Source organism: Equus quagga, chromosome 4, assembly GCF_021613505.1.
Source record: "Equus quagga isolate Etosha38 chromosome 4, UCLA_HA_Equagga_1.0, whole genome shotgun sequence".
Classification (NCBI taxonomy): domain Eukaryota; kingdom Metazoa; phylum Chordata; class Mammalia; order Perissodactyla; family Equidae; genus Equus; species Equus quagga.
Window position 1 is genome coordinate 15,994,448 of NC_060270.1, and position 17,483 is coordinate 16,011,930.

The 17,483-nt window shown below is 45.5% G+C and overlaps 2 protein-coding genes across 10 annotated transcripts in view; both read left to right on the plus strand.

The window, feature by feature from the left end:
* The window catches only part of GRAMD1C (GRAM domain containing 1C), an 86,924-nt gene extending 84,634 nt beyond the window's left edge, over positions 1–2,290 (plus strand). For all 4 annotated transcript variants that reach the window (XM_046659073.1, XM_046659072.1, XM_046659076.1 and 1 more), the window contains one exon: positions 1,919–2,290. In XM_046659073.1, coding sequence (XP_046515029.1) covers positions 1,919–1,999 — 81 coding nt within the window. In that variant the 3' untranslated portion in view covers positions 2,000–2,290. The remainder of the gene's footprint in view (positions 1–1,918) is intronic.
* Positions 2,291–4,251: 1,961 nt separating this feature from the next.
* Positions 4,252–16,835, plus strand: ZDHHC23 (zinc finger DHHC-type palmitoyltransferase 23). 6 transcript variants are annotated; one of them, XR_006888303.1, is made up of 6 exons: positions 4,253–4,569; positions 5,085–5,356; positions 7,384–8,094; positions 10,164–10,331; positions 12,225–13,546; positions 16,206–16,835. XR_006888303.1 is itself a non-coding variant. In XM_046659349.1 (5 exons), the coding sequence occupies exons 2-5, from the start codon at positions 5,214–5,216 to the stop codon at positions 12,490–12,492; spliced, it is 1,281 nt and encodes a 426-aa protein (XP_046515305.1). In that variant the 5' UTR covers positions 4,252–4,569; positions 5,085–5,213; the 3' UTR covers positions 12,493–16,835. The 6 variants fall into 6 exon arrangements, 5 of the variants coding, with proteins under 5 accessions (XP_046515305.1, XP_046515302.1, XP_046515303.1 ...); XM_046659349.1 differs by having other exon boundaries at positions 4,252–4,569; positions 10,173–10,331; positions 12,225–16,835; XM_046659346.1 differs by having other exon boundaries at positions 12,225–16,835.
* Positions 16,836–17,483: the final 648 nt, after the last annotated feature.

Below are 17,483 nucleotides of genomic sequence, written 5' to 3' on the forward strand. Positions count from 1 at the left end.
AAGATTGGCAACATATGTTAGCTCAGGGCAAATCTCCCTCAGCAAAAAAAAAAAAAGAAACAAAAAACCTTTAACTGTGCTTTTAGTGGGGTTTCAGGAGGGAGAAAAATTGGATGCCTGTATTCAATCCACTCACTCACTCTTCAGCTCACTCCTGTGTTGTTTCCTTCCCCCATATTTCCATTGATATTGCTCGAGCTAAGGTCCCCAGTGACCTCTGGCTTTTAAAATTAATGTACCTTTCTTTATCTTACAGCGTCAGCATTTGACAGAGCTGACCACTCCTTTCTTGAAATGTATCTGATCTTGCCTTCTTTAAAACCATGAAAAAAAACCCCAGCTTTATTGTGATATAATTGTGAACATACTATCAAATTCACCCTTTTAAATAATTTTTAGTCTATTCACAAGGTTGTGCAAGCATCACCACTATCTAATTCAAGAGTATTTTTATCATCCCCATAAGATACCCCATACCCATTAGCAGTCACTCCCCACCCCTCAGTCTCTCAGCTCTTGGCAATCACTGATCTACTTTCTATTTCTATGGGTTTGCCCTGTTCTGGACATTTCCCATAAATGGACTCATACTATGGTCTTTTGTGACTGGCTTCTTTCATTTAGCATAATGTAAAACTACTTTCTGCTCGTTAAAACCATCCCCTCTACCTGACCTCTTCTGCCAGTGCTCTGGGCTCCCTGTTAGATTCTCTTCCAGTCTCTACTTCCCCTTTAGGCGAGCTCATCCCCTCCCTCACTTGGAATACCACGTGTGCCAAGGACTCCCCAGTCCATCTCTCTCACCTGGATGCCAGTAGCCATCCCAACTGATCATGTCCAAAACAGAATTCAGTTTTCGCCCCAAGCCAAACCTAATGCTCCCCTAGTTGACCTTATTTCAGAAAATGATACTACCATTGTCCAGTTGCTCAGGTCAAAAACAATACAGTGTGTAAGTGTACGTTTATGCACGTGGGCATCCGTCTGAGTTCTGTATCCCTCACTGCTCTGTAAGCTCCACGGAGGCAGGGACAGTGCCTGTTGGGTTCACCATTGGATACCTAGTGCTTAGCACACTGCCCAGCATGGAACGGATAAGCAGTAAATATTTGTTGAATGAATGAATACAAAAAAGAATAAGACATAATTCTTGCTCTCAAGTTGCTTACAATTTATTAGAGAAATCAGATGTCCATGTATAACACTTAAGTGTCAAGTAAGTAGTGAAGCTTTGGGAGTTGAGAGGCAGGATGATTAGGGAAAAGTGCCTGGAGACAGTGGGGATGGGTGTCAGACCGTGCAGACAAACGTGAGCGTAATAGCAAGCAGCAGCTGGAAGTGGAACTTGAGTAGTTCAGGAGGAGACCACTGCAACTTTAGAAAGGGTTTAAGAAACACGCCTTTCACACTGGATAATCTGATTAATGGAGGTAACATACGCAGCAGTATGCTGTAGGCAGAAGTGCAACACTACGGTAACTGGCAAGAACTGTGAGCAGTCACGCCGACAGACCCTAAGGAATCAGGTGTTTTATTTATTTATTTATTTATTTTATTATATATATTGTTAAAGACTTTTTTTAAACTGTTTTTTCTCCCCAAATACCCCCAGCACATAGTTGTATATTTTAGTTGTGTGTCCTAGTTGTGGCATGTGGGATGCCGCCTCAACATGGGCTCATGAGTGGTGCCATGTCCGTGCCCAAGATCTGAACTGACGAAACCCTGGGCCACTGAATCAGAGGGCACGAACTTAACCTCTCGGCCACGGGGCTGGCCCCCAGGTGTTTTATATTCAGTCTTTTATTTGGACATTAATATAAACAAAATTACATTAAACGTGAATGTAACCTTTTGGCATAAAAAATAATCAGAAAGATTTAAACAGTCTGATTTTGAAAATTAATTTTGTTTGCAGTTGAAGAGCTCACTCATTATGCTTCAGAGAACCTTTGATCTACTAAATAAGAACAAGACGGGCCTGGCTGTCGGAAGCTAGCGATGTTAAGGACTGAAATTGAGAGATGCGTGGAACTAAAAGAAAACATTGTGAAGAAAACCAGAGGATGAAGGATTTTAATTCTCATAGGAACACTTCCATATTTTCTCATTATTGGTACTTATATTATGAATATTCCCTTTAATAACATTTATTTGATAATTAGTCTCTGATGGCCTTATACATGTATATATGTATACTTCTATACATAATTCTAAGCTGTGAATTTCTCCAGTGAAGCATGAAATATATTGTGGATTTGAATTTCTGTAATAAAAAAAGAAAACGAGACACTCTGAGTAGTATGACTTCATTTTTCAGTGAGGTTAGAAGTATGATGCTTTAAGTTTATCTGTTAGCAGAGAACAGGGTGTGTCCAATAGGCTGCTCTCACGGTTGAGACACATTCTAGAGGCTAAAGAAGACGATATAAGGGGAAACCTCTAAAGCACTACTAATTTTGAAGGATCAGTTTTCAGGCATATATTATAACATTTCTAGGTTTTTGTACTGTAAATATTACAATGTCTTCATTTATTTAGCATGTAAATTCAATAGACAAACCTTTTGAATCTGTATGTTGTTGATAATGATCTGAAAGTTTCTTCAGCCATGTTGTATCTCTGAAGGAAATAGTGGTTTCTTCAGGTACCTGTCAGAGGTGAGATCATCTTGCCTCTTCATATGTCAAATGTCAGAAGAGTCAATTTCGGAAAAGGATACATGTAGGATACTGGTACTCAAAATGAAGAACCATGCTCTGAGTTTTAAAAATCAGAAGCCGTTAAAACTTGGGCATTTAGTGACAGATCAAATGAATACTTGAACTGAGCTTGGCTTCAGCTTAGCATTCTTTCATGGTGCAAGTGAGCCATCTGGTTGAAAATAACTTGTGGATTAGTTTTCAGTAGCCACGTATGGCTTCCTTTGTTAATGTGTGTGTGCAGCTTGTTTTAGTCAGTAAGTTATAAGGCAGACACCAACTTTAGCTCTTGAATAAAAAACTTTTGGGGCCCTATCTCCCAGTTACAAGTGCACTGACTGAAGTTGTATGGCTCACACAAGCTTTGGCTCTTTCATAAAAAGTTTTTAGGTGGATATATCTCAATACAAGTGACCTCTGGAACAATAAGGACAGTGCAGAATAATTTGTCTGTATTCTTATTTGAACAACTATTGCCTTTATTTAAATATTTCTTTTTTTCCCCATAGTCACCACCGCCACATGGGTTTGGTAGTTATTTTTGAGATGTCTATAGCGAATGAAAGTACTGACTCCATTAGAGGGAAAATAAGTTTCTCTGGGTGAATCCCAGCTAACCTACCTCGGGGTACCACTGTACCGACCTGGGGGTTTTTTGATAAGGATTTATGAAGTGTCTGGCTCTGAGCAAGAGTGACTGGATTATAAACTTGAAACCTTGTTTTCTGTTAAATTCACAAAAATGATCAGTGACAAGCTGAATATTTTTGTGATGTTTCTTTAAAACTTGTACTTCATAACATACCTCAAAGAAAATTACCAAAGTTGCATTATAAATTACAACTAAATATGTATGTATGCAGAATTCAATTAATTGTATTTAAGCCTGTTATGTAAATTGAATATCAATAAAACCCCCAAACTTCTGAGTTGTAGTTTTTCTTCAGTTTAAAAAGCCAAAAGTACTAGAAAGCCTTCTGTAGTAAAAACATGTACATGGGCCTATACTCTTTTTAAATTTTAAAATAAAATACAAAAGTAAAACCCAAAGAAGACTCTCATCTTAGGACAATTTCATTTCAAATATGCAAACTGCTGGAACTAAAGTACTAGATAGGCCTGCTGGTCTAATGTAGAGAGTGCTCGCCAGAAATCGTGAAAATGAACCAGCTGGATAAATGAACAGATGACGGCAGGAATGGGCCTTTAAGGGCAGGTTAGCCAATTTGGGGGCGGGACCTCGGGAGCCTTCGCGGTGGAGGGCTCCCTGTCGCCTTTTGCGGGCGGTGCTGGCTGCCCGGCCCCCGGGGCTCACGTCCTCTAGGCGGCCTCCGGGTGCCCCGGCTTCCCGCAGTTCCGTCTCAGCCCCTCCCCCGGCCCGAGGGCCTCGGAGCTGCCCCGCCCACGCGCCGCCCGCAGGCACCCGCGGACCCGGGAGGGGCGGGGGCGGCCCCGCGCCCGGGAGCGCGTCCTGAGATCCTCGCGTCCTCGGGCGCCGGGGCCGCGGGCGGGGGAGGGGCCTCGCGGGGCTCCGCCGGGCGGTGGGCGGCGCACGTGCCGGCGGGCGGGCATCCCCGGCGCCGGGGGCGGGGCACCCGGAAGCGCGCGCGGACTTGGGGAGCCGAGCCAGCCGGCCGGCCGCGGGGCGGCGGGGACGGCGCGGGGAGGCGGGCGCACTGGCCCGGCCGCGGCTGGCTGTGGTCACAGGTGGGCGCGCGGAGACAGGGGCCCCGCGACTCCAGCCGTCACGCCGGGAGCCCCGCGGAGCAGAGATCGGGAGACGCGTGCGCACGTCTGGAGGGGCCGACCCCTGTCCCCTCCGCCTCAGCCGCCCCGGCTGCCGCCGCACCTCGGCCCCCGAGCGCAGGTAACTTCCCTCCCAAGGTCATTCTTCGGGCGGGGCGGCGCTCGCGGCCCGCCCACGGCCGTGCGATTGGCGGGGGCGGGACCCTGCGCGAGGCCGGAGGAGCCGAGCTGGACGGCGACCCGGAGCGCAGCCCAGGCGCCGGGTGGCTTCCCCAGCGCGGGCGGCCGGCCCCAGCAGCCGGGCGTGTCCGCCGGCCCCCGCGGGCACACGCTTTGCCCTGCCTGCAGCCCCGAGGGTGAGGTTCCCCCCGCGCCCAGGCTTCGGGCGGGGACCGCCCGGCCCGCCCCAGCCCGCGCCCGCAGGTGAGCCGGCCGCCTGCGCCCGACCGTCCCGGGCCGCGTGGTCGGCGGTCGCCGTGGGAACGGCTGGTGCCCAGACGGCGCCTGCCCTGGATGGGAAGGGGCGGTGAAGGCGGCTCGGAGCCCCAGAGCTCCGGGTCTGGCCGAGCCGAGCCACACAAGCCCGACGCAAACGGGGCTCCCTCCCCCTCTTTCGTCTCATTTTTGATTTCTCAGGCGTTGGCGGTTGATCAGAGAGGCGTGGATGTGTTTACAAGATGTGAGTTGTGTTCTTTCCACCGTTACCTTCTGAGGGCTTCTTACGCCTGATGGTGACAGGTGGGAATCGTGACACGGAAGAGCAGCATGAAGCCAGTGAAGAAAAACAAAGCAGAAGACCCTGAATTGGAACCCCTGTGCTGCTGCGAGTACATCGATCGAAATGGGGAGAAGAACCACGTGGCCGCCTGTTTGTGTGATTGCCAAGATCTGGACGAAGGGTGTGATAGGTAAGAGCTGCGTGTCTTAACGCTGACGCCACTGGCCCTTTTGAGAACCACCGTGTCCACGTTCAGCTTGGCCATCTAGAACACCAGAACTGGCTCTTGATTCTGTTTCCAAGGAGCTAAAATTGAGAGTTTTCTTCTCCATCATGTGTGAGAATTTTATAAAGATGAATTACTGAGTAGTGCACAGCTGTCTCTTCAGCTCAGTTTACTAGGAAATTATTTTTCATTTAAAAGGAGAAGATGATGGAGATAATAGGCAGATAAAGGCATAGTAGGCAAGGTAAATGTATAAAAAATACAATGCACGCCAGCAGAATCTGTAAGTTTAAAATGAACGCAGTAGTACTAAAAGGTTCCTACATTCCCAGTGGTCTCAGCATTTAGAGAATGACCTCTTGGGACTGGACTGCACCTGCCCACAAAGGGCCTTGAGGGATGAAAGATGGTTTCCTGCTGTTGGAATTGGTCTCCCCCCTTGTTTCTGGGGAGGAGATCCAGGCAGAAGGCATGTCCCTCCTTTGGACTGGCTGTTTTCAGCATGAGCAGCAACACTGTCTTGAGTGATGCTATTGTATGTGGCTTTTGTTTTCACCATGATCCCAAGTGATGGAAATTACTATCCTAAAAGATAACTTTTAACATCACTGAAAGAATTTTGTACCAAACAGTAATAACCTGGTTTATATCCATTTTCTAAATAATTTTCTATTTAAAAACTATTGTCATAGGAAAAGCATTATGTGAGAAGAATAAGGAGGTTGGAAACTTGCTTTTCCCATTAATAATAATTTCTAGTTAAAAAAAATCACTGCAATGGTAAATTGCAACCTTAGTGCTTGGTGCGTTAATCTAGCCATGAAGAGCATTCTTGGGGACCACTGTAGTCTGGTAACCAACCTTGACTCCTGAAGACCCTACAACCCCCTTGTAATCCTTCCTTGACAGTGTCTATAGTCTTTTTTACAAGTGTCATTAAATAGAGGTTCTTTAGACTTCATCTAAAATCCATACTGAGAAAATGGAGCCCTTTGCACTGAGTGGAGAAGTAATGCTGTTTCCATAACCTCTAACTCACGCCCACAGCTCTTCATTAACCTTCTATTGCATCCTCCCTCCCAGCCCTCGAGACCTGGGCTGTCCCTGAGTCTCCGCTCTCTCCATGCCCTTCTCTGGAGATACTCCCAGCATTCCACTGTCCCACTGGTCCGTGGGACTCCCCTATAGTTATCTCCCACTCACTTCCAGGTTCTAGCCCTAGTTTTTTTAATTGCCTTAAACCAATGTTCTCATTCCTTAAACTGTTCCTTTCCTTACTAGCCCAAGTGTGCAAAAAAGTCAGCAATGCCACGTGTTCACCAGTCTCAGCTGTTTGACTCCCACTGGTTTGATCTCCGCTCTTCCTTATGCAGATCCCTGCCCCCACTGACCTGGTTTACTCCGCAGGCCCAGGACAGGTTTGTGCCACACGCCCGACTCTACTGGGACACCTCCCTCCCTTCCTCTCCAGCCATACAAATACTAGCCAGCCAGCAAGGGCGAGCACAGAGCCCAGCTTTTCTGCAAAGACCCCTCGAATGACTCCACCCAGAAGTGTTCAGTCTCCTCTGAGTGCTCCTCATGATGTTTCACCATAATAGTTTGTTGGGTGATTTTGCTGCTTTGTCACTTATCTAATATTTCTTGAATTCTCGTGTTGTCTTCAAACTAGATGGTGAATTTTTTTGAGAATCTTAGGTCTGTACACCCACCCAAGTGTAAACAGTAGTTGTGTGGAATAGGTGTGTATTCCTGTGGGTTTGTTTTGTGGAGAAATAGTTTTAGTTGTTGAATTTCTAAACGTTATCTTCTTGTTTGCATTACAAAATGATCCATGAGCCTGAAAAACTCATGTTTAGTAGTAAGAAAGTAGACTACTTGGCCCTTGGCCTCTTTTATCATTTATCCTGCTGTTTGGCGTACAGTGTTCAGTGGTTTTTGATTCAACAAACCCATATGAAGTGCCTTCTCTTTGTGCTCTTTTTGGATAGATGGATTACGTGTAAATCTGTGCAACCAGAGACTTGTGAAAGAATCATGGATACCATCTCTGATCGCCTCCGAGTTCCTTGGCTTAGGGGAGCCAAAAAAGTTAACATTAGCATCATTCCCCCGCTCGTCCTGCTGCCCGTCTTCCTCCGCGTGGCCTCCTGGCATTTCCTCCTGGGAGCGGTGGTGCTGACCTCCCTCCCCGTGCTGGCTCTGTGGTACTACTACCTCACTCACAGGAGGAAGGAGCAGACCCTGTTTTTCCTGAGCCTCGGGCTCTTCTCTCTGGGCTACATGTACTACGTCTTCCTGCAAGAAGTGGTCCCCAAAGGGCATGTGAGGCCCACTCAGCTGGCTCTTCTTACTTGCGGGTTACTTCTGATCCTCTTAGCTTTGTACAGAGCCAAGAAAAATCCAGGCTACCTCAGAAATCCAGCAAGCGGTGACAGATCTGTAAGCAGCAGCCAAATGGAATGCCTGAACCCGAAAGGGCAGGAGAAGACCAAAGGGTTCCTTGGCGCAGAGTCATCAGGCGGTCTCAACAACCGCACACCCAAGGATGATCTGAAGGGCTCTTCCAGGATGTTGGCTGGAAGCCCCGCCAAGGTGAAGGAGGACTGGTGTGCCAAGTGCCAGCTGGTGCGGCCAGCCCGGGCGTGGCATTGCCGGATCTGTGGCATCTGTGTGAGGAGAATGGATCATCATTGCGTCTGGTAAGTTGGAAAAATTGGGAGGCTCCCAAAGTGTAGATTCCCGTGAGCCTCTTGCCGTGGTTGATCCTTGTGCCATCCTAAAATGTCTCCTTCCCAGCTTTACACCTTGTAGATATTTGTGGGCTGTTCTGATGTTCCCACTTAGTCATCAGTTTTTTGAGTTTCACAAATTTAGTTCTTCAGTCATTTCCTGAAGGGTTTTTTTTTTTTTTGGCAATTTTGCTATTCTCTTTTGAGCTGCTCCTCATTTATCTTCTCCTTTCTAAAAGAGATCTACAGTTGAATGATTTTTTTTTTTAAGAATTTCTTAGAATCAGTATAGGCTTATTTTCCTGTGCTATTCCTTTTGAACACAGAGCTCAAGAAGGTGTTCCTGTATTTTTGGGTGACTCTTGTCCTCTCACTGTACATCCTTGATCATTTTGATGCTACCAATGACTTCTGCGTTACTGAGTTAAAGGCCTACCAGATAACTCCCTATTTGGTTATTTGTGGAGAGATGGGCTTTTTTTTGTACCTCTTGGCTGGCCACTGACGAATGAAGACACGTTAAGGTCCATAAAATAGGAAGTGCAACTTTTAGAGATAATGTTGCTACTTTACTGAGTAAATCTCTAAGCTAAGGGAGGTGTAGTTAATTCGGGGGTGAATGCTGTAAGTGGCCTGTTTACAAGTGTATTCCTCTGAAGGCAGTCAGGTCAATGAATTATGCTTTTTACAGCCGGGATTCTGGTCATGGAGCGTACCTCCCCCTCAGAAGGGGACGAAGGTGTGGGTGCGGGAAGGCCAGGAGGGCACCGGGGTGGACCTCAAGTGCAGGGCTCAGGTAGAGGGACGGCTCCTTGCTAGGGCTTGGTCTTTAGGAGTAAACAGGTATTTTTATTTCTAGATTTTCCACTTCTGTATCTTTGTCATTTCTTCCTGTGTGTGTGTGGGGGGGGTGTGGCAGCCCATTTACAAGTGCTGGTTTGCAGACGGCCTGACAGCCTTGCTTAGAAGAAGATCTTTGCCCACTGGGGCATCCGTGTGCACAGTGGGCAGAAGGGCCGCCTGTACATCATGCCCTACAAATGGCTGTGACACGCGACTCTTTGTACCTGACAGGTAGTCAGCATATTATCGAGTTCCACACACGCCATGTTTCTAACCTCTGTGGATCTTCTTCTTAATACATATATTTTAACAGATTTTCCCATACTGTGTAATACTTCTGATTTAGCATTGTTTTTTAATCGAGGTCATCTTGGCTTATAACGTTGTGTAAATTTTAGACGTACATTGTTATATTTCAGTTTCTGTGTAGCCTGTGTCGTGCTCACCACCAGTAGGCTAGTTTTTATCTGTCACCGTACACATGTGCCTCTTTATCCCTTTGCCCTCTCCCCCACCTCTTTCTCCTCTGGTAACCGCTAATCTGTTCTCTTTATCTATGTGTTTGTTTATCGTCCACACCATTTTTAAGTTTTCCTAACTCTGACATCACCCTTTCTTTGTGTGGTGATTACAATATTAATTCTCTTCATAGTTGGATAAAAGACTTCATTTATTTCTATTTAGAAAGATTTGTTAGCCAGGTTCTGCTTTTTTTTGTGAGGAAGATTGGCCTTGAGCTAGCATCCGCTGCCAATCTCCTTTTTGCTTGAGGAAGATCGTCACTGAGCTAACATCTGTGCCAATCTTCGCCTATTTTATGTGGATGCTGCCACAGCGTGGCTTGACAAGCGGTGCTAGGTCCGTGCCCGAGATCCAGGCCTGCAAATCCTGGGCCACCAAAGCAGAGTGTGTGAACTTAACCACTCCGCCACTGGGCCGGCCCCTAGGATTCTGCTTTTTACTTAGTCTTGTCCTTAAACTAATGATATGATTTTGCTTTGGAAAGAGCAGAGAATGCAAGACTACATCTCCCAGCGGACAACTTTTTAATTCCCTAAACTTGAAAAATAAGAGAATGTTGTAGTAACTGAAATTCACACCATCCCTGTTTGAAGAGCTCTCTTGTTGATGATGTGAGTTTCATAGAGACCTTTTTAAAATGTGTTTGCTTTTTCTCCCCCCCATGCCGTTTTGAGGATAAATAGCTGTGTCGGAGAATCAAATCATCAAGCATTTATACTTGCTCTTTCGATCTTCTTGCTCACGTCGGTGTACGGGATAGCGCTGACCTTGGACACCATTTGTAGAGACAGAAGTGTCTTCACAGCCCTCTTCTATTGTCCTGGAGTTTATGCAACTTACAGGTGAGATGGGGGTACCACAGCACAGGGGCCCGCAGAAGAGGGAATGGGTGTTGCTTTTAATGCAAGGGGCTATGATTTGCTGCTAGGTTATGAGTTCTCAACCAAAACACAGGACAGGCTATGGGGCTGCCAACAAAAATCGTGTAGTGGATAGGTGTATTTTTCTAGGGTGACGTCCAAAGGATCACTGACCCTTAGAAAGTGAGGCACTAATACTCTACAAGTTGGACCAGGCTTAATCAGGGACTTCCAGGGTCAAATGACTGCCTCGTGCCCCAGGTAGCAACAATGAGACGAAAACAATAAACTAGCAGTCCCTGGGTGTGTATGTGGTTTATTTTGTCATAAATATCAGGGAACTCCTCACTTTATGGCTGCTTTCTGATGCTTTTTAGCCCAATCTTAATGTACTGTTTCTGACTTTTTTGTGAAGTGCTCACAATCTCTATGACCTTTCCTTTCTTTTTAACCTCCATGGGTTTTTCCTGTTCTACTTTTTTTTAATCACCACTCATGATTACTGTGGTATCTAGGTCAAAATTTCCTTCAGCATCGTTAGGCTGGGGCACATTGATAGATTGCGAAGATCTCCAGGTTTGGGCAGAAGCTGGGACTTTTCAGCTTTGGCCTCAGCCATCCCCTCCCAGGATGCCACGAGCTCCCCCTGCGTGTTCGTTGTTCCTTCTCTACAGTTTGCCTCTGATGTGGGTGCCCTGTGGTGTCTGTGGTCCCCAGTGTGAGCTGGGGCAGCTCTGCTCATACGGTCCTCTTCTCTCTCTTAATTGCCAGAGCCCTCCTTACCTAATCTGCAGAGTACCTCATGCAGGTGATTGTTTCTGCGAGTCCCTGGGCAGATCTCCTCATTGCCGTCACAGATCTAGACATTGATGGGCATTAGTAGAATAGGTTGGTCGTCCTCCTCAGGATAAATTTCTTTTCTCTCTCTGTTGAGAGTCTTAGTAGTTGTAAGATCTTTCAGTAGCACTCTGGGTGATGAACGTCTTAAAGCAGAGCCTGTCTGTACGTTACTCAGGAGTGTTGTGAACTTTCTGTGGGCCCCTTAAACCAAATGAGGAACCCAGTCCTGCCATTACTTCTCACCGGTGGCTCTGCCCCATACAGGCCATTCACATCTCCTCGCTGGGCCTTGGTTTTCCTCATCTTTATGGTGACTTAATCATCTGAGGTCCCTTCCGACTGAACAAATGATTCTAAATGAATTTATTCCCAGCTAACTCATTTGCCAAGGTTTGAATGAAAACGACCAATTGGCAGACGCTAATCACAGCCTCTCGTCACAGTCTTATCAGTGAGCTGAAAGCTTTCTTGTCCTGTGTGATTCCATTTGGCTTTGGGAAGCTGAATTTGAAATGGGATGGTGCTCCTACATAGCTCGTAAGGAGGGGGCCTCCAGGATTGGGGCTGTCGTGTGTTTATCAGCACTGGGCTGAAGGGAGCGGAGATGAATAGCTAGCATGCTTCCTGGGTTCTCAGCCGCGGCTGCCTTGAGGGTGGTTATAGCAAGCTCATGGCACCTGTGTTTTCTCCTGTTAAGGAGAATTTAGGAATTATTCCTTCACTCAGCAAACAGATTTTGAACACTGTTATGTCAGGTGCTGTGTTGGTTGTGTGGGGGATACAAAATGCAAAAAACAGTCATTGCTGTTCTAGTATAACATACTAGGAAAAGAGGTACCAATAATTGTAAGATGTAACAGAACATGTTAGCAGAAGTTATTGGTGTTCCGAGGATGGAAAAGTATCTTCCAGTTCGGATGGGCAAGGTGCCAAAGGCCTTAGTAATAAGTACTATGTGTGTAAAATGTAGAACGGTGACAGCTTTCTGAATGTGAGAAAACCAGCAGCCCTGACTGGCCCTTTCTCCCCTCCCAGCTCGGCTCTGTCCTTCACCTGCGTGTGGTACTCTGTGATCATCACAGCAGGCATGGCCTACATCTTCCTGATCCAGCTGATCAACATCAGTTACAACGTGACGGAGAGGGAAGTCCAGCAGGCGCTTCGACAGAAGACGGGGCGCCGGCTCCTCTGTGGGCTCATCGTGGACACAGGCCAGTACAATAGGGGCTTCCTGCGGAACTGGCACCAGTTCTCCACCCTGGGCGCTCACCCGTTCCATCACCCTGCTGAGGACATTGTCTGAAGTGCCTTCTAAACAGCTCTCTCTGAGGGACAGCGCCTCCCTCCGCTCCCTTCCATTGTACACTTCAGTGTCCATGCTGGATGTTCGTTTTTATCCCCAGGTTCTTAAAGGCATTACAGGGCCATGCTCAGGGTTAGAGACTGGACTGGGAAGAAGTTAGTATTTCTGATTTCACAACTTAAGAGATTTTTATATTGAAGCAGTGAAAGTAGAGCCATTCCTTTCCAGTCACCTCGTTACTCACTCAGTCACCAGAAGTTGAAAAGGAGGTGGATTGCTAACACGCACGTGGATAGAAGCAGTTCGTGTCCATTAGCACAGGAGGAAGGGTCTGGATTATGACAGGTTCTAGTCCCTCTTTCAATTCCTAATGGCCATGTGACCCTCAGTCGTGTCCCTTCCCCGAGTCTCAGGTTCATCTGTAGAGAGGGGTACTCATGCTGCCCTGGCCACCGCACAGAGTGGCCGTGAGGATCACGTCGGGGGTGAGGGATGTGGAAAGCACTGAAAAACAACTGAAGCACCCGAGAGGTGTGAAGTATTGTTAGGAAAATCCTAAGACTGAAAAAAATGATTGGAGGTCAGAACATCGAAGGGAATATTATTAGAGTAATCCATTCTGAGCACTTCAGAGCGAAAAAAAGGTCCCCAAGTACCATGTCATACAGTTAGGGGAATGTCTCTCTCTCAAGTTTGAGACATTAACTACTCAAACAGGGTAGAAGACGACCAGATGGATTTCTGCTGTCATCTGACCTTGAAAGGACAGTTGATAACAATCATGAAATAATTATTGCTAGTATGATGGATAGTGGTCATGAGTTTAGGTGATGAGTTCTTATATTTTCTTATGTATTTATTCTGTTTGGATTTCCTATAAATAACTCCAGTAGGCATTAATGTTTTTCTCTCTTTCCATGACTCACCTGGTAAGGTGCTAGCACACTTGTGACAATGGCTGGAAGAGGAGAACAGACACCCTTATGCTGAACTTTACTCTCTTTCCTGGGTATGGTGGCTGATTAATATCAAGGGCTTGATTTTTTTTGTTCATGTAAGTAATTCAGACTCCGTCAGTTATGGCACTAAGTTGCAAAAACCAGTGTTCTGGCATTCACGTTATTCTGGCATGAACTCTTTGAGGAGTTGACTGACATCTTTCCACTTAACTTGCACATTACTTCCCATTCACCTTTCCCTAGATAAAAGTCTCTCTAGGAGAGAAAAAGCAGAGTACCTGTGGTTTCCACTCATTAATGGATTGCTGTTCTTCCCCAGCTCTTCCTAAAATATCAAGTTGTTTCTTTAATCATATCTCAAAACTGAAAATGTATAAAGGAGTAAGTTATTATATAGAATGGTCTGTTCTGCCATAGAATTAAGATGAGGCAATTTCAGATGGGTAAAATACCCTCTTGAAAAATATGGTTATGTACATGTACTTTTTTTGCAATCCCAAAGATAATTCATGAGTCCTTAAATTTGCCTTGGCTTATAGCTTAATATAGGGAAAATATTGCCAGCTTTTTCAGACTGTCTGTGCATGCTTCTGTAGCAAGAGGTTTATAAGTGTTGAGAGGAAATATTGCTACTTCCTGCAACTCTACCCTCTGTAGCGGGCACCGTCCCTAGTCCTGCTATTGATCGAGGCTATCCTTGAGACGGACGCCACATTTTTATGCAGGCTTATCGTTGTTCTCCCCAGAGATGGACTGTTGAATGAGCAGTCTCCGTCTTCCACTGGGATGAGCCAAAGAGCCAGTCTGGGGATGTGAGCAGAGGCTGTGGTTTCTACAGGAAAACCCTCGCCCTGGGCAAGAGTTGAGCAGTCATTTGGAATTAACATTGGATCTGATATAACAAATTCCTTTCTGTATAGGTTTGAGATAAGAGAGAGTAATAATGCCAAGGATAGCACATGTGGCCAGAAATCTCTAGTTATATTCTCTTGAATGCCAGATGTATAGCCAACCCTTTCTAACAATTGATAATAAAGTCCATAGAAATATCAGTATAGTCAGTAATTTTAGCTTCTTGCCAAATCTTTACAATCAAAATGTCATGCAACGAAGATGAATAGTACCCAAAAGACCAAAGTCATTTGGGAGAATAGGAATGCTCACCATCTTTATACAGCACACCCCTCACAGGGTTGCCTGGATGGGACAGCTCCGTTTTTCCCTCACTGGGATAAGGACTCCTTGTATATTAGTCTGGCTTACTGGAATTGAGAGGCTTGTTTTAAGTTCCTTGAGAACTTCACGACTGGCAGTTTACAGAAGAAAGCTCAAACCTTTTGAAAAGCTCAGTAGTTTCATGGGGGTCAACACCTCCTGAAATACTTGAACCAAAAGGAGTAGCAAACAAGGGGCGCTCTGTGAGCAGTGTGTCTGTCGGCTCTGGGACATCCTTGGCCTAGACTCCTAGACTCTGAAGCCTATTTATGATCTGTAGCTATTTGAAGGAGTTTGTCCTTTGAAAGGACAGGGCCTCTGTGAACAAATGAGTCCCAGAGAAACATGTGGCTGTGGCAGCCATGGGCAATTGCCCTGCAAGCCTATAAACCTGCAGTCTCTTGGGCATAGGAACAACCCACCCTCCTCCCAACATAGTACCGGACAAGTGGGTTCCTATCTCTCCCCAGCGTCCTCAGCCTCTGTTAAACGCATACTGGATGTGGAGCGTAATAAATGAGCTACTGTATTCTGACCACTGACATTACTGTCCTGTCAGTGTGTACTATTCCTGTAGAAACAGGTCCGTTTGAAAGATTCAAGGGAGAAATAGTTAAGGATGAGGATTTCATGAAAGGAGAAAAATCCTTCAATATTTAAAATGTTTCTTTTGATACCCCAAGAGTCCATGGTGGTAGCTGGGTCCATCCGAAGTGAACTGACCACTATCGGTGCCTCTTTGGGCGGTCTCTCTGATGCTGCTGAAGTCAGGCCTTAATTGTGCTTTAGGGACACTGTGCTGCTCTCTCATGTCGGCCGCCTGAGTGTCTGTTGAGGATACTGTAAATCTTTGCTCTCCAGGTAGTGTTTTCTTTGGTGAATGAAGTAATCGTTGTCCTCCACTGTACCATCTCCCTCACAGAAACACTGCTACAAACGTTCTCTTATGCAGTAGTCCTTGGTACTTCTAATATTTTTAGCAGGAGTAAATTTTCTATACCAGAATCTTCCACTGCCAGAAAGCACAATGCCAGTAAGGCTCTCCTTGATACTGACCATCCGCTTAATAGGCTCTCTTTCCTTTGGGTAGGACATTAGCTTTTTATTACAGAACTCAACTAATGTAAGCAAAAATGTGATGTCTAGAAGCACAGTTTTAACCAGGATGTTTAAAAATTAACGTTTTGTGAGGTTTAAGGGTCTCTTTAAACTAGGTAAGTGGGTTTATATGACCTGACTTCCTTTTAGCCATATTTTGGTACCCTGCATTTTAAAAAGGAGAATTTCCTCAAACAAGCAATGGCTAATAGAGAGTTTTGCTTGAGGCGCTTGTTTGGAATCTGGTTTTCTCCTCAGCAGCGTGACAAGTGTGCCATTTTATATTAAACGTTGCAAAGGTGACGCAGGGGAGGAGAGCTGTGCTTAATGCTGAGTAGAATTCAGTGTGTTCTTGTGGATGTTTGCTGTGATTGATACAGACTTTTTGCAAAATCGGCTAAATTTAATCCTGTTGCTAATGGACAATTATCCCCACTTCAGCTGGCGCTGACTGTTCCCCCGGAGCATCAGCAGCAGGCCCAAGACTGCATGGTGAATGGAGACAAATTTGTCAGAGCTTGTGGCTGTTCCGTGGTGGGCTTGTGACTTATGACTGGTATAGCCTTCCTGATTGCACCTTTCACTTCTAGCAAATTGCTACTTTAAAGGCAAAGCTTTAAAACCAGAGCTAGTCTATTCTAGTTATTGATGCAGCTACAATTCTGTATTTCTTCAGATGGAGCCCCTGACAAGATGCCATATTTAGAACTTGCTCAGCTCGTGATCCTCTGGTCTGGTGATCTGATGGTTTGACTTGTTAGGGCTTTTGAGCCTTGCCTTTGATTACATTTCTGGGTCTGATGTTAGACTAAAGGGAAACCCAGGAGTATTTATTTAATAGTAAATTTAATATTTAATGTAACCGGCCCAGCAATGTTAAAGGGGATTTCTGAAGCCAACTCTGAAGGCTGCGGGCTAAAAATTTTGCACTCTTTTTATACTTGTATTCATATCCTCTCACCACCTCAGACTCAGACACAAGGCCTTTTAAGTGGAGATTTTAAAAAATTACTGCCATTTATGTAAAATAATGTACTGTGACCAAGTTGTTTAAATGAAAAATAAAGTGCTTTCTTTAAGGAAAATAGTTGGTGTTTCTTGGCATATTTCCCACACACTCTTGCTTTAAGAAAACCCTGCCTTTTAGCTAGGCTGCCTCGATGTCCCCATCCTGCGGACCTGTCCTGTCCCTGGCCCTACACTGTCCTTTTCCTGGTGGTGATTTCCCAGTTTTGTAGGCCAGCGGTACTGCTTATTTGGGCATTATGTTAGCAGTAACATTTCAAATCATACCTTTAAGATAGTCCAGCAAGAAACATAGGTCATTTACTAAGTAATTTTCCTGTCTCCAGAAGGTTCTGTAAGTAGGTAAAAAGTTCTTGCTGGCACAATCAGAATTTGGGCTGCTAGGCTCAATTTCTAATTGTTGCTTGAGGTGAAAGAAAAATAAAAGAAAGCTTAAGAGAGAAGACTTGAGCTTTATGGGATTGATTTAGGCCCCTGGCATGTGTACCAGAGGGATTCACCCTTCCTCACCTACAGGCTTGGCGTTGAAATAAAATTGGTATTTGAGTCCTGGGTGCTAATATCAGCCAATATTCTGCAACTGTATTACAGTTAAGTATAAGTAGAGAGTGATTAAATGGAAGAAGATGAAGTATGAATTCTTTTTAGTCCTATTTTCTTCAGTGGCCGTTAATCTTGAAAAGAGTTTTTAGA

Excerpts from the sequence above, each read along its gene's own strand:
- ZDHHC23 (XM_046659346.1), top strand. The coding sequence starts at position 5,214 with ATGAAGCCAGTGAAGAAAAACAAAGCAGAAGACCCTGAATTGGAACCC. Across the intron at positions 5,357-7,383 it reads CTGGACGAAGGGTGTGATAG|ATGGATTACGTGTAAATCTG; the intron begins GTAAGAGCTGCG and ends CTTTTTGGATAG. Across the intron at positions 8,095-10,163 it reads ATGGATCATCATTGCGTCTG|GATAAATAGCTGTGTCGGAG; the intron begins GTAAGTTGGAAA and ends TGCCGTTTTGAG.